General features: G+C 35.2%; 1 protein-coding gene across 1 annotated transcript; it reads right to left on the bottom strand.

The window, feature by feature from the left end:
• Positions 1 to 955: 955 nt before the first annotated feature.
• Positions 956 to 10,024, bottom strand: LOC121733665 (golgin subfamily A member 6-like protein 10). Its single transcript, XM_042123988.1, has 6 exons — positions 9,941 to 10,024; positions 9,715 to 9,832; positions 7,169 to 7,304; positions 2,042 to 2,105; positions 1,532 to 1,686; positions 956 to 1,093 (listed from the first exon to the last, which is right to left on the bottom strand). Exons 1-6 carry the CDS (start codon positions 10,022 to 10,024, stop codon positions 982 to 984), a joined length of 669 nt encoding a protein of 222 aa, XP_041979922.1. The 3' UTR covers positions 956 to 981.
• Positions 10,025 to 16,830: the final 6,806 nt, after the last annotated feature.

Here is a 16,830-nt window from a genome sequence, read left to right as displayed (position 1 = left end):
ATAAATATTAAAGTACGCATATAATTAGGGACTTTGAGAAAGATTAAAGTACGGTCTACCTGTTGTCATTATTGATATAGAGCAGAAAAGGCCAAAAAAATCACGTTTGTTGTATGAGAGATCCTTAAATATTTATTTTATTTTGTTTTTAGTATTTGTTGTTATAGCGGCAACAGATGTACACAATCTGTCAAAATTTCATAATTCTAGCTATATCGGTTCTTGAGTTACAGCCTGGAGACAGACGGACAGACATCGAAGTCTCAGTAATAGGGTCCCGTTTGTACCCTTTGGGTACGGAACCCTAAAAAAGCGACTTTGTTTTATAATATGTATAGATTAATCAACTTTCAACCCTTTAAGTGATACAAAGGCATACGCAATAAACCTTAATTGTTCGTTCGCTTCTAGTTTTTAATAAAGCGAGGTGATACAGACCTTTCGAAGGTTCGTGCTCACTGCTCACAAATGCGAGCAGACGATAACGTTAATTCGATAATTGCATGTCTTATTCAGAGGTAAAAATAAAATAGATAAAAGGTTTAAATAACATTAAATGGAGGGAGAGGTACGAGGGAATTTTCAAACATTATTTTGAACATTTATTTCTTATTATGTAGAGAAAGGATAATGAAGCTTGAGAATTCAAAGTATATTTTTATAGAGCGCGGAACGAAAATGCAACCAGTTTATTTTTACGGGAAGTTTTGTAACGAAAATCATATTATTTCCTTGAAATAATGATTACTTCAATACCGTTCTGCATTTTAATCATCATCATCTACATTTATATGAACCTTTTAGGGCACGCGTACATTGTGCATTTGTGCCGAGGCGCATCGAGTGGGGCCGCTTTTTTCTATACTTACTTACACTTTACGACATATCGCGAATTAAGTCAAATAGTTAGGATTAGGAAGTCCGCCCAAATGCACCTCGTCATAATGTACGCGGACCTTTAACTGTAGTTTTTAGATTTATCTAAAACATTCTCAAATGACCGCGCGTCTTGATAACGTAATCACTCTGCCTTTGTAATGTATCACATTCAGTCGACAGACGCTTCAGTTTATTGTCCAACTCGGGTTTTCCGCTGTAAAATAAAGTATGGTCTCAGTAAAAAAATCTTTTTAGATTATTAGTCATAAGTAACACGATGTCATAAAATTCAATACCTAGAGGCCTTAAATTAACAAATGATCTAATCCGTGTTGCTCTCTTCGTCTTTTATGTAGGAAAAGCCTTTTGACAGACATTCATAACCTAATAGGCAATAATTCATAGATAGCTTTGTTAGCCCATTCTTCGTTTGTTAATTGGGCCGTTAGAGTTTACAGAGTATTTCAGTTTTAGAAATTGTTTCACTGTACCGAACGAATTATATATTTTTTTTCTACTAATACGTCATCTATTTTCGTCATCATGTAAAAATTGTAATTTACACATACCTGCATAGTCAAATTGTATATCAAAATCAAACGGAAAAATGCTCATATAAAACACAAAAACTGTTTTAACTGAAAATTCTTACACAATAATCAGAATATCTTCTGGGATATCGCTGCGTAGATTCTTCAGAGTATTGGATAACTCTCTTACTTCGTCCGTACGTCTTTGCTCCTCAGTCTTCAAATCAGTTATCACACCCTCGATTATTCTCAACTCACTCTTCATGTCTTCTTCGCACTGTGAGATAAAGAGGTTCAAATATATTAAAATCCAAGACAATAAATAAAGAAGTGAAGAAGCCGCTTACTCTAACTAAGGCAAGAAACAACAGCAATATTACAATATATAATTAAAACTTATGACGAAAGTACGTTATGACCCTATTTTGTAAGGCAGTCAAACCAACCATGGTGGTTGGTTCCAAGTTCAAGCCTACGAAGGGAAAAATTAATACTCAAGACTTCAAGGACCAGTAAAACAACGTGAAACCTAGGAGAAGTCCAGAGAAGTCACAGGTGCTTTCCATCAGGACAATTTCTCAGTTCATTTCTAAATACAAAAATAAATAAATAAAAAAGTAATAAAAACTTACGTATAAGGCTCGTGAGTTTCTAAAACGATCAGCTATATCACGAAGAGCGTCTTCGTATTTCCGGCTGGAAATTAAACCGAATAATTGTTATAGATCAGCGGGGCTAAAATGGTCACATTTAGTAATTCTTCTCAATCAATTCAGCAAATGAATTGTCATAACTGTCAAACTGACAAATGTTATTTAATTGTATGAAAAATACAGAAATGAATTGCAAGCAGAGTTGCATTTTGCGATTTTAGAAAAATGAATCATATCATGATTCATATCATGATTCTTCAAAGTGACCATTTTAGCCCCGCAGGATTAGTGCATTTGATACTACGCAATTGATACACACTAGCAGCGTTGCCACTTTTTTTTTGTACCAAGTCAGGACTTTGGAACTTTTTGAGTGAAAAAGCGGGATTCTTCAGTATCTCGCTAAGTAAAATAGGTATAAAATCAAAAGTTAAATTTTTATCTTTTTATTTGCGTTAAAATGACGTTTACGTGACAATAGGTAGCGAAAGTAGCCAAAGAAAATCCACCCCTCTACCTCCCACAGTCCACACCCCACACACATCATCACGCAACTTTCTTTCTCAGCACGCTGCACGTACGTTCGGGCTTTCCCCGAAAAGCGGGACTGAGTCTCTCCAGCGCGGGACATTTAATTTTGATGAAAAAATCGGGACGTCCCGCCAAAATCGGGACGTCTGGCAACGCTGCACACTACTCACTACTTGGTACTACTAATATAATATCGATGGCCCCAACGAATAAACGTGCAAGAGCTCTTACCCAAAAACATTTTTTTTGATTTTTCGTTTGCATGGCCTATGATACACCTATGTAAATTTTTTGGAATTTTTTTGACTTAAAATAACGATTTTATAGCAATGTAGACCTTTATTGTACGGAAAAAATAATAATATATATCACATTAATAATAAAACATGCACTTATTGTAGATTATTTGTTTATTTGAGTTCACCAGAATAAACGTGTTAAAACAATCTGGCGCACGTGTCTATCCATTCCTTTGGGTTATAACTCTTGCACGATTATTCGTGTAAAAATGCAAGCGACTTCTATGAGTAACGCCTCATTGCAGATGGCGAAACTTTGAATATAATAATCACAGCTATTCTATTATCTTTTACTAATTTCTCTTGTCTTTTCTGTTTTTTTAAAGGTTATTCGAAGAGCTATTTTAAGGTATATCAGAAGGGCTGCTGGTGAGTCGCCGGTCTTTTTAAGAGGGAATACGCTCTCTTCTTGAAGGTTTGCAGGTCGTATGGTCTGGGAATACTGCTGGTGATAGTGCATTCCAAATTTTACAGCGCGCGGCAGAAAGTTACGCGAAAAAAGCACGATGGAAGACTGTCACTCATCAAAGTTATGAGGATGGTATATTTTTCACGTGGAACGATGGCAAAAAGTTGCAGGAGGTATGATTCCGAACAATTCCTTAGAGGAATTCCTCCCCGTGATACAACCGATCGAGGATGCAGAGTGAAGCTATTTACATCTCGGCGTAATTCCAAGGGGTTCAGCCTGTTTGAAACATTATGGCAGTCAACAATTCGAGCGGCCCTTCATTCGATACGATCCAAAGGGATTAGTTGATATTTTGGGGTCCCTGCCCAGGGATGATAACAGTATTTCATATGAGGCCGAACCTGCATCTTGTAGAGTTGCAGGCATTGGTCCAGACTGAAACACTGTCTCGCCTGTTAAGAACACCAAGTTTTTTCGAGGCTAACTTGGCATCACCCTCTAGATGACGTTGGAACTGGACCTCGCTCGATATGTTTACGCCAAGTATTTCAATGCTGGGAGGGGATTGTTAAAGAGGTGCCCTGAAAACGAGGATATAGGACCATTGGTGACTTTTTAGTTGTGAACGGGCAGAATTGGCGGGATTGAATTGGACTGTGTCATCTACCCCATTCAGAGACTTTCTCCTGTGAATTCTCTATTTGAGATATAAGTTCGTTTCGACTGTCAATGACATTTAACCGAGAAATATGGTGGAAGCCGGTAGATAGGGCATCACCTGTACTATCATCCGCATAGCAATAAATGCCGTTGTTCTGTAGCATGTCATTGATCTGCCAAAAAACTTGTGACCTATTTGCATAAATTCTCGGGGATATTATTATGATGGAAGCTTTGATAGCAGCGCTTTAAGCCAAACCCGATCAAAGGCCTTCGCAATATCCAAACTAACCACCAATGCCTCTCCTCTCCACACAATCACCTGAACCCAACGATGAGTTTGGTACGCCAAGAGATAACCAGCCAAGCGACCCTTTTGGAACCCGTACTATTTGTCGTGTTTGTCGCTTAGTAATGTCTGGCCGCCCAAGTATCGAAAGAGCTGATAATGGATTCCATTGTCTTCGAGAAGACGAAGGCCTTAGAAATTGGTCTATAGTTGGAAGGATTTGAGCGGTTACCTTTTTTGGGGATCGGGTACACTACGGTACCCCTGCATTGTGGTATGGTCGGCGGTTTTTATCCTAAGGTCATCAAGGGTCGAGTTTGACGTTTTACGTCTTTGTATTTTGTGTCGTGGACTAACGATCCATTTAGGGATGGTAGGGTGGCTTTCAGAAATATCCTTCAATAGCTTAGGCCAGAGACCAGAATTCACGGGTTCCCAAAGGAAGGCACTCGAGTCTCTTACCAATACTATTGACGTGCTGTTTCTTTGCCCGAGTGATCTCTCTCTTTAAGGATCTATAGGCAAGGTTGTACTCTATTTTATATGTATATATCCACGCAATTGCGCGAGGGAGGTTAATATTTATCAACAACAACAATAGATCAACAATATTTTTTTACTGAACCGTCAACAAGAAAATATTAGCTAACTAGACGTTCCACGCGGCCTCGCCCGCACAAATGAGATATTTTACGGAAACCGTACATTTTCTCGCAAAAAATAGCCTACGTTCCTTCACGTCATGGTCTACTCTATATCTGTGCCAAATAACTTAAAAATTCATCCAGTAGTTCGCGAGATAAGCGCCTTCAAATAATTTTCCCCGTTTTTTTTACGTTTTCCTATGTTTCTGCGCTTCTATTAGTGTAAGAGTGATAATTTATAGTCTGTAGTCTTCCTCAATAAATGAGCCATCTAAGAACGAAATAATTTTTCAAATCGGACCAGTAGTTCCTGAGATTAGCGCGTTCAAACAAACAAACTCTTCCACTTCATAATATTAGTATAGATTTACATTTTATAGCATGCATTTATAAGGTCGTGTTACATAAATAATAAGTCGATCTTCTTAACACTGATATACGGGCTTTTATCTTTAGAAACATGGAAAAGCAACAAAATATACAAGAATAAGCGTGTAAATGACCAGAACATGGCTCAGGGGAATAAAAATATACGTGGAATAACCATGCAACATTTCACTGCACTTGTTAAAACTTCATTTATGACACGAATAAACGTGCATTCATATAATAGTGTTAACAAGTCACATATTATTCACTAGAATAATAATTTAACATGGTTTTTCTTAAATATGCGGTAAACCTATAATTTGATTAATAATAAATATATGAGCTGAAAGATATTTTTTTTACCTTTAATTTGGTTGTACATTATATTTGTCTATTTATTATGTAGTCAAAGTTATATGGTTCCAAACGTTTTTTTGCCTTCCTGAAAAGTTGTCTTTTTTCGATTGCACGTTTATTCGTTGGGGCCATCGATATATTCAGTGTCACTACACAGGCAGATGGTGGACCTATGCATTTTAGTCGCATTTAAATATCAACCCAGCTGACATACCACGGTTAACATTGACTTGACATCACCCAACTAAATAACGTAGGTCCGTCATCTGTCTATGAATAATTTTATATGGACTCTGATGGTACATACATTATATTTTCCAGGTATCTAATAAGCATAATACGATGCTATAATTTTAAAAGTTTGCTGAGAATTCGCAGAACAGATCTAAGCGGAAGAAACAAGCGATACATAATCTGATAATGTGCGACAGAAAGTTTTTAATTCTACGAAATATTTAGCTGAATCAGTATATTACAAGGTCGTGATAATTAGGACATTATCTAATTATTAGATTAATTAGATAATGTCCTATATTCTAATAGTATGGATTGTCGCTATGAAAACCGTTGTAAGCACTTGTTACATAATAAAAATTTAGAATATCTAATAAAAAATAAAAAAATAATATTAAGGGACACACAGATCAAGGAATTTCCGTGTAATCATCCAAAATAAAGTGAAAACCGTTAATTAATTAAAATAATGGGTAAAATACGAGTCGGTAATGGATGGGCCCTCGAAATCGTTGTTTTCTATGGAAATATTAAATTTAAATATTTGTATAAAAGCGACGATTGTTGAAAGCCACAGAGATTATCGTATTTAAGCATACCTGTTTGAAAATACAATTACTTAAGTATTATAAATTTAAATAAATGGTTTTCATCAAAATAAATATTTTCTTTGACAGCGCGTGGATAAAAACGATAAAAGCACTTTATCTACGCGTTAAACACTAACCAATGTATACAACTTGCTTGAGTAGACGGTGATTAATTAATTTGACATGAAACTAATTAAAACCTTAATTAAAAAAAAAACACGTGGCGGTAAAAACTACGATTGAATTAGAGGATTACTTTAGGAAAATTAATTCAGCGTCTACTTACTCTACTCATTGTATCTTAAAATAACATAAACCCTAGAGCAGGGGTCACCAAATGGCGGACCGCGGTCCGCATCCGGACCGCTGACCCATTGTGTGCGGACCAAGCATGTTCATAGAATATGATCTTCGTTCATCTTAGGACTTCAACATCTCTAGGATTTAATGTCAGTTTTAGTTTGCACAAAATCTGTGGTTTGCACCAATATTTCACTCTAAACTTGAGAGAGATAATTAATTAGCTACAAAAAATGGTTTCTTTTCTCATTGATATCTAAAAAACACCTTTGTAATTTCCGTAAATAGTTTGCTTATTAATATTTTTTTAAATAAAATGTGTGGACCGCGGAGGTCATCATTTCATGACGTCATAAAACGGACCCCGAGCGAAACTATTTAGTGACCCCTGCCCTAGAGTAACTATGTATCTAGGTCATACATCTCAATCTCAATATCTCTATCCTCCTGCTTGCACTGGGCGTCTAGCTCGCGGCGCGTGCGCTGCGCTCGCTCCACCGCGCCGTCTATCTGCTCGCAGCGCCGCTGTAGCTGCATGCGCTTAGCCGTTAATCGCACTACAAACAGTCGATAGTAAGGGCACGAACGCACTGAGCGTTATTTCGCGAAATGACGTAACGATGGACCAATATAAGCGATTACAAACGTTTAGAGCGGAGGTCTTTAATTGCTCATAATTGATGGGCAATAGGATATTGTAATGTTTTTACACTAGGGGCAGCATAGACAGTAAACGACGACGTTTGACAAAGATTCTGCTAATATTATAACATTACGTGTGCAAAATATCTAATTTTGGTCGAATAATTTACTATAATATGTACTAGTAGCATCATTTTCTCCAATCTTTGCGTCCATAGTAAACACGAATATTCCTCTATTATTATATTCTGTTCATCATTAAGGTTCAACGGAATGAAGAGCCTTAATGCATATTACAAGCAAGTCAAGTTCCCCTCTAAATCCCAGGTTACATCTGTTTATTCATTAAACACATTCTGTTTCAAGACAGCGTGTCATTTGAGAGAGTCTTAATTTTGGTAGTGTTTGGGAGCGGACAATTTGCTAGGTAGAGTATTTTCTGCAGCCACTGGGACGCTTGTCACAAATTGGCTATCCTGTACAGTCACTCGTCTCGCGTCGTCAAGAAATATTTTAAAAATATGCATAAGTAGTATAACTTTTTATACATTTTCTTGTTTAGACATACTGGGAAGAGTCACCTGCATAGACGATACACTACAATTTTCTATTATTATACTAGGGTTTTTCTAGGAAATATTAGCCGTATTTTTATGAACTAGAAAGTATTAAATCTGTTTCCAGTTTTAATAAATTCTTTGTGTTTTAGGACAAATACGTTAAAACTTAAAACCCCCACAAAATACAGCAATGTTGAGTCACAAAGTTCCTCCCATGTCGTGTATTGGTCTCGCAGTGCGGTCGTGGCTTTAATCACAACTAAAGTCGTGCAACATAAATTCACCCGCACGACCCAACAAACAAACTACTTTGTCATGCATCAATTTATCGCTCTAAGCCAAAATGCATAGATTAATGTTTCGAATGCTTCCGTATTTAATATTCAATTCGCGCTAACAGTTAAAACTTAATGAAAAACAGTTTATTAATTTCCAGGAAATTTGTTACAATGTTCTGAAATTGAAACAAATTTAAATGCTCTAAAATCTACCCTTTGGGCAAGGAAATTACTATCGATTGTTTTTTTCCTATACGCATTTGCAACGATTCAATTAATTTTATATAGCACATGTAAATATAATATAATATTATATTTTAATATTTAGTAGAAGCCAATCGTCATGGGCGTACCGAGGGGGGGGCAAGGGGGGGCAGCTGCCCCCCCCTGGATCATGTTGACGTTCCTACTAAGTATATTATCTAGTACTTTTATCTATAAAAATTAAAAATTAAGAACGAATTTTTGCCATTTGTTTGCAATACAACTAAAAATTATAATTTTTTTATTCTTTATAAACACCTAGCTTATGAAAAATCTGATTTGCCCCCCCCTGGCCCAGAACCTGGGTGATTTGCCCCCCCCCCTGGCACCAGAACCTGGGTAATTTGCCCCCCCCTGGCCCAGAACCTGGGTACGCCCATGTCAATCGTATTGGCCGTTTCAGTTTACACTCGATATACCCCTATAATAGGCCTAGAACATACGTTAAACGATATAACACAATTTACGTTATGACGACAAGCGATGAGATTTGAGAATGTGTGTATAAAAATCATAAAGAGTATGTAGCAAAATCAGATTTATAACCAAAACAAAGCGAAAGATATAAAATGAGCTGTATACTATTACAATAAATTTCCTCGGAGCTTCCTCCAGAGATTTAACAAAAATTTTATTTAGATGTATTTCGCTAAAGTTGTCATATTGTATGACAGTATGCCACATGAGTTACACAGTACACTTTCAGTTAAGTACACTCTTATATGTATAGTAGACATTTAAAAACAAGTTATTTAAACATACAAAAAAAATATCCACAGCCGAACATAATTTTATAACCTCCTTGTTTTTTGGAAGTCGGTTAAAAATAAATGCTACAGCTCGAGCCATTTCAAAGATTTGTTACAAAAACCGGGACACGATAATTATAATATTTAGGTAAGTATTAAGATTGACGATACTTGAATTCATAATATTATTATGACGTATCTATGTACTTCACAAACTTTGTTCAGTAAATAATTCACGATCTTCACGGAACTTTAATAAAGTATTATAAAGTACTTACTTACAACTGAGGGAGAGAAAATATAATTAAATATTAAAAATATTTGGAAGAACAAGGAAGAGAAAACTTGTTTGGATTAGGCCATCATTTTATGGGGCCTCCGGGCCTGGAATATAATTTTAGAATACGGTACAGTCATTACGGTAGGTATTTCATAAAAAAATCTCATAATACTGTAATGTAAAAAACAAAATACCATTTTCCAGCTTGAGTCGCTCTATTTCCGAATTAAGAGAGCGCGCCACACGGAGCATAGACATCGTTTCTCTATATTTTTGCTCATTTTCAGCATCTAATGCCGGTATTGCGGATCGCTGTAAATGTTTAAATAAAATTTGTAATTGTATGTAAATGCTTCAATAAAATATATTGCATCATGATTTACATTAAAAAATACAAAAAAGTATTACTGTATGACTTACTTGTACAACTAAATCATTTTCTATTTCCTCTAAATTAGATTTTAGTAAACATATTTCAATTTGTTGTTGCTCGGGAGAAAACATGTTTGCTTAGAAAAAGTTTCGTTTCGTTAATTATTACAATAAGCTTATTGAAATCAAAAATGTTATTCTAGTTTGTATTAATTATTATTAGTTAAAAAGTTGACGCGATGTATGTAAAATTTACGCGCCGTTCTATTTTCAAAATTGTTACTTTTTTATTAAAATTAACATTTGGTGCACAAAAATTCTGTCTGTACTGCTTCAGTTTAATAATCGTGACAAAGTTACGCGTTATAATTTGTTAGTTAAATAAAAACAAGACATGTACTTATCAAAATAATTTTAAAAAATTGTGAGGAAAAACATTTACTTAATAAGTTTATAATCTTATCGTTTTAAGATTAAAGTTTAATACTGAAATCAAAGCAGTGCAGACAGAATTTTTAGGTACTTACTGGAAATAAAAAAAAGTTACAATATTGCTTACAAAGAGGATAATATTGATTACATAGTAACTATTTATTTGGTAAGTACCCCCCATAATCACGTACTCGTCTTTAGTAGGTACGTAACTATAAAGACTAAAGAGCCTAGCCAAAATATAGTATCGATAGTACCTTACTAATTTTATTTATTTTAATTAAATTACTATAGTTACCTTACTAATTGAATTACTATATTAGTTACTATACTTATTACTTATATTACTTACTTATAGTTAAATTTATTTAAATTCACAAATAAGGTCAATGTGTCGAAGTCCGTCTGGGAGGTAAGTCCGTCTAGCGGCAATAACTTCCATATTTGAACGACTAGTTTCATATGGCTCAGTGGGTAAAACGATATTGCAAATTTAGTTTGACCTAAGAAACAGACATGTCACTACTAACTACCTGTTACGAAAAAAATGATCTCAAAATATTTTCCCGTTTTGTACTCGCAGTCTGAGTGTAAGTCTCTCCCAAAAAAAAAAAAGTGGAAATACGAAGGGGTGTTTGGGGTTTCTTGGATTACCTAACTTTTCTTGGATAACTTAGTGATCCTTTTAATAAAAATTGCAAAAGTTATAAACATTAAAGTAAAAAAGAAGGGTTTGGTTTTTTTTAATATTCCAAAAACAAAAATTATTTGAGATAATCAAAATTTGAAAAAAGATCCTTAAAAAGCAGGAAATTTCCTTAAAAAAATCCTACCTCCCGGACCAACAACCCTTACAATTTTAATTGAGCGGCCAAAATAATGGTAAAAACGCGTAACTTTCGGGTGCATGGCCCCAATCTGCCACGTAAACTAAAAAGTTATTTGAACTAAATATTAATATGACGAAATAAAAGTATACATATCAATAACAATAATCAAATCAAAATTAAGTAGGGGAGTACGTTGAAAAATGTCTTATCCCATAAATGATGATGAAGCAAAGTTGTAGATTTTACCGGCACTAGTTATTATAATTTTGTTGTAATAAGCATTTATGTTTATACTTAGTGTTTAATTTTTCAAAAAAATCACTACAATTTAAATGAAAATGTTTGCAACCACTTAGACTCACGATATGCTGGACTTGCCTAAAAATGATATAAAATTAATTTTCTCTGGAATGCGAACCTTATTACTGACACCCTAAACACATATTTGAATGGCCGTTTTGCGGCTTTGCTGGAAACCGTTGCCATGCATTTTACTTCACAAGTTAGGGCTACACTGCTGCTAGACGGACTTACCTCAAACTGTAAGGGAAGTCCGTCTACACGCCGAGATTTTAAAAAATACCACGTAAGTAAAAAAATACGGCAACTAAGATTATTTTTAGAGATAGGTCTAATTAATATATAGCCTATAATTTCCGATGACACAAGTTACTTTAAAAAGCGAATTTCGTAACAATAAATTATGTTAAACTTTAATTTTAGAAAAGTATGCCGGACTTCGACACATTGACCATAAATGAATAAATTATTTTAGTGTTTATTATAGTAAATAATTAGAAAAGATAGAGTTGAGAAGTTTTCCTTGTCTGCGATTAAAATATAAAGTAGATATTAAATGAAATAATAACTTCTGCCTAAATTATGTTATTTTTCAAAGAGAAAAGGTTCGTATTTTTCTTAGTCATAAATTTTATAAATTCATACCCAGCCACCTTAGTTCAGAGTCCAGACAATTAATATTCATTTAAACACGACCTTTTTAAGCGTTTTGACTTTTGACGAATGAAAACACTGCCCAACATTTTAGGACATTTTCCGAGTAAGGAGGGGTATGTATTATATTATGTAAGTATCGTAGATATTAGGTACATAGGTACCTAATATCTACGATATTCATATTAGGTACCTATGTGGTAGTACATAGTAGTAACTATGTACTACCACAGATTACTAACTAGTTATAAATAGTACTACTATGTAGTATCATAGATTATACGGAGAAATACCATGGGTTCACAGAAAACCGGCGTGAAACAGCGCTTGCGCTGTGTTTCGCCGTGTGAGTGAGTTTACCCCTACCCTTTTCCCTTCCCTACCCTCCCCTATTTCCTTCCCTGCCCTCCCCTATTCCCTTCCCTACCCTCCCCTACCCTATTCCTTATTAAAAGGCCGGCAACGCACCAGCAGATCTTCTGATGTTGCGAGTGTCCATGGGCGACGGAAGTTGATTTCCATCAGGTGACCCATTTGCTCGTTTGCCCCCTTATTTCATAAAATAATATTAAGGAATATAATATGTAGTATGTACCCAAACGCGTCGGTATGCTGTACCTACTATCGAAGAAATCGATTCATAGGTAGATGGCAGACCTATGTTATTTGGTCGGGTTCTGTCAACTCAATGTTAATCATGAATCATTGATCAATTATTCACATGGGATTGACAACGCAACCAAATTACGACGTAGGTTCACAATCTGCCTAATATGATTCAACATGATGTTAGAGTTAGAGATGTTGACAACATCTCTAAAAGAACGTTGTATGTACCCAACATTTTATTCTGCAATTCTTTTCAATAACTATTGAACCCCTATAGAGTGAGGAGTACTTATGAGTTATAGCCTCCTATAGTTTGTATTATATAAGTTTCACAGTAACTCATGGCTTTTATCCACTATAACAGGGAAGTTGAGTTTCCTTAGCAACGATACACAGAAGTTACAGAATACTCCAAAATCCAATTACACTAGTTTGCAATTTAATAATGGCGGTTAGGACTTAGTTTATTCAATGTTTACTCACGAAATAATAGCCGCAAGGATGGAATGAGAGGATTTATCCGCGGTTTTGAGGTAAGGTTTAATTTGAATTAAGTAAGTAGATAGGAATATTATTGCAAAACTTTTGTTACGGCCTTATTGTTGAGATATAATTTTAGAAGCACATTAATTTCTCTCTTCTGATTTATTCGTTGCCCTTTATCATAGGAAAAGTCTAAACATTTGTTTTTGTACGACTTTTAGTGAGAAAAGATCGGCGAAGTGCGAGTCGGACTTGCGCACGACGTATTCCTTATAAGCGAAACCAGGCAAAAAATGTGTTTTTGTATGGTGCTCCCAATAAATATTAATTTTATTAATAATTATTAAAGTAAACATTTAAGGATTTTGTGAATAATTGGGTGTTCCTATCGACGTACGAGGAAAATAATAATCGGCCAAGTGCAAGTTGGCCTCGCACACGAAGGGTTCCGTACCGTTATAGAGCAAAAAATAGGCCAAATCTTGTGTTTTTTTTGTATGAGAGCCCCTCTTAAATTTTTATTTTAAGTACTTATTTATTAACAAATAATTAAGATCTTTGTGAAAATTTAAAGTGCCTACCTGTTGCCATTATTTTTACGTTTGGTGTATGGGAGCCCCCCTTAAATATAAATTTTATTTTGTTGTTATAGCGGCAACAGATATACACAATCTGTAAAAAATTCAGAAGTCTATCTATAGCGGTTCTTGAGATACAGCCTGAAGACTGACAGACAGAGGACAGACATCGAAATCTCAGCTGTAGGCAGAAGCGTAACTTTCCTCAGTGGGGCCCCATATAAAATATGTTTGGGAGCCCTTAGGAAAGGTTGCCTTTTTTACTTTTCACATATTTTGTGAATTTAATAAAAGTTTCTATTAATTTTCTCTAACGCACATTGGGGGCCCCGTATAATTGATACGGCATATACGGCGGTAGCTACGCTCTGGCTGTAGGGTCCCAATTTTATAACCCTTAAAAGAGTGTCTACGAGACTCGAGTACACGTGTCAGATGAGAAGTGAAACAAGCTCTGTCTAAATTCGTGATGGCGTCGTCGCGTCGTGACGCAATATTATTATGATTTCAGCCCTCTTCTCATGACGTTAACTCTGAATGGGCCTAAAGAAGTTCCAAAAAAAGAATATGAAACAATTATGTACCATCGAGGAAATTGATTCAATGGCGGGCCTACGTAATTTGATTGTGTTATGACCATAGACATAATATATACTGTCGTAGTTATGACTTATGTATTGACTTTAAATGTCAAACCAAGCCGATAGATATTACGAACAACATTGAATGGACACAATATTCTAACTTTTATGATAGTACAATAGAACATTTTATTTTAGGTCTTATAGATTAAAATAAAATATTGAAAAACGCATTTTTTTTGGTACTGAAACTGTACTTTAACATGACTTTAACCGTTCGGACATTGTATATTTTTCAGTCGTTTATTTGTTGAATTTTCAGTTCATGGAGCTGCTTAATTGAGTGTAAAATTATGCACACAGTATAAACCGTTGAGGCCGTATATATCATCCATCAAATGACGCTCGCAAATCGCGATTCAAAAGGCAGATCGGTGCCAAAGTGTCTGGCTACTGGTCTACCGTCTACGGTGTACCGTGTTTGAACAACATTTTGTATGTGTCAAGTATTTCAAATCTTAAGACACGACAAATCTTCATGCACTATGAAGTAAATCTTTCTATGTTATTACTTTAATTAATAATTTATTTATTACAATAATAATATGAATTACGCAGCCTCACTCGGCGGTGGCGGCGGTTCACTCGGCGTAACTGGGCGGTAGCGGTCTTTAACTCCCTGTCAAAAACTTGTCATTTTCTATAAAAAGCCGCGATTGACAACATCTGACACCTTATTGTCAATCGCGGTTTATATAGTAAATGACAAGTTTTTGACAGGGAGTCAATGACCGCTACCGCCCAGTTACGCCGAATATTAGGTACACTTTAAAATAATTCCAGAATTGGTTCTAATAAACTTGATTCAAATTTAAAACGTTTTCTTTTTAAAAAATCGATATTTATAAAAATATTGTACGGAGTTATAGGTAAAATAAATAAAATTCTTCATTTATTTTGTGAGCAGTACCAAACTTTAAAAATATTTTTAAATTATTTAAGCAAGTTTTTATTTTGTTTTTCATCATGACAAAAACAACAGCAAATTATGAGACTTTTGTGGGCTATCACTCATCCCTCCGAGCTCCAGCTCCGTGAAAAGATTGATGTGAATATTTTTCAGATTGCAATTTTGCATTCGCCAGAGCCATAATCATTTACATTTCTTTTGGTTTCATACAAAAGGAAGCTGGAGCTAGCCAAGGCCGCATAAATTGTTTCAGTCTCATTGTAACGTCACTTGCGTTGAAATATCGCGCTCGTGTTTTTTTTTCTCTTGTAGAAACCCAGTTATGGACTATATTCGTATATAAAATATTCATATTGAGGCAAAAGTATGTCCCAAAAAATGTTGTTGAGGGTCATTTTGACATTTTTGAAGTTAATAAATAAGAATCCTCAAATATTCTTCGTTCGTGCGTTAAGTTATAGCGTCAGGAAGAAAAACCCGACTTATTGACATGACAAGTTTTTTGACGAGGAGTCAATGACCGCTACCGCCATGTTTCGCCGAGTACAGTATAGTGCGCCGCGCCGGTGCGATTACCCCGGTACTGTTATGCTCACATTGATGACTTTTATACTATAATGAGAAAGAAAACATGGTCTGTAGTACCTCTCTCCTGGAAATGATAGCGGGAGGCTGGACTTAGCAGTTTTGGGTCGCTTCACTGAGTTGCATGTGAGAGGTGCAACTGGGTGACTGACTCAGGTGGTCGTAACTCGTAACCGGCCTTACTTTTTGTTTCTTGTAAATAATTAAACTTTTAAAAATAATAATGTAAACTAACATAGGATAAGTAATTGTCTGAAATATAGTAATTTTTAATAGAATAAAATTTAATAGTATTATCATTTATCACAATAGATTCTATCTACTCTGAGCTCTGGTATACTTACCTCAATGTCTGGTATTATGGCCATTATGACAGCAAGGCAACCACGATTTGCCTGATATACATGACGTACGTTTATCATTATTATGAAAATAACAGATACACCTGCATAAACGACAATTTTGTTTACTTCCCTAAGATTTTAAGATTCAGCAATAAAAGCTAAAATGCTTTTCGTTTCCACGCGATTTGGATTCGGTGTTTCGCAGTAAAAAACAAAAGGTACGGTATGTAAGTATTTGAATAAAGCCGACTTCGGGGTTTATTCCAGCCGTGCTAGCATACGCCAACGAGATATCTCACTCTACACGTTTTCTCGATGTTAACTGGTTTATCTCTTCATCTCTATTGACCCTAACATGATATACATTTTTTCTCGTACGTCTGTCGTCAAAATTAGACATAATTTAGTTTTGTTTTTATATGTGCTATTTTTATCTATATACTAACTATATACGAAAGAGAAATTTATCTCTCGAGTCTCGACGTATGCATGTTAGCGAAAAAGAGATATATTATATCGATATCGAAAATATCACTACGCTCGAGAGTGAGATATCCACGAGATATCTTGTT

Source organism: Aricia agestis, chromosome 14 (assembly GCF_905147365.1).
Source record: "Aricia agestis chromosome 14, ilAriAges1.1, whole genome shotgun sequence".
Lineage (NCBI taxonomy): Eukaryota > Metazoa > Arthropoda > Insecta > Lepidoptera > Lycaenidae > Aricia > Aricia agestis.
This window is presented reverse-complemented; position numbering and strand designations above follow the sequence as displayed.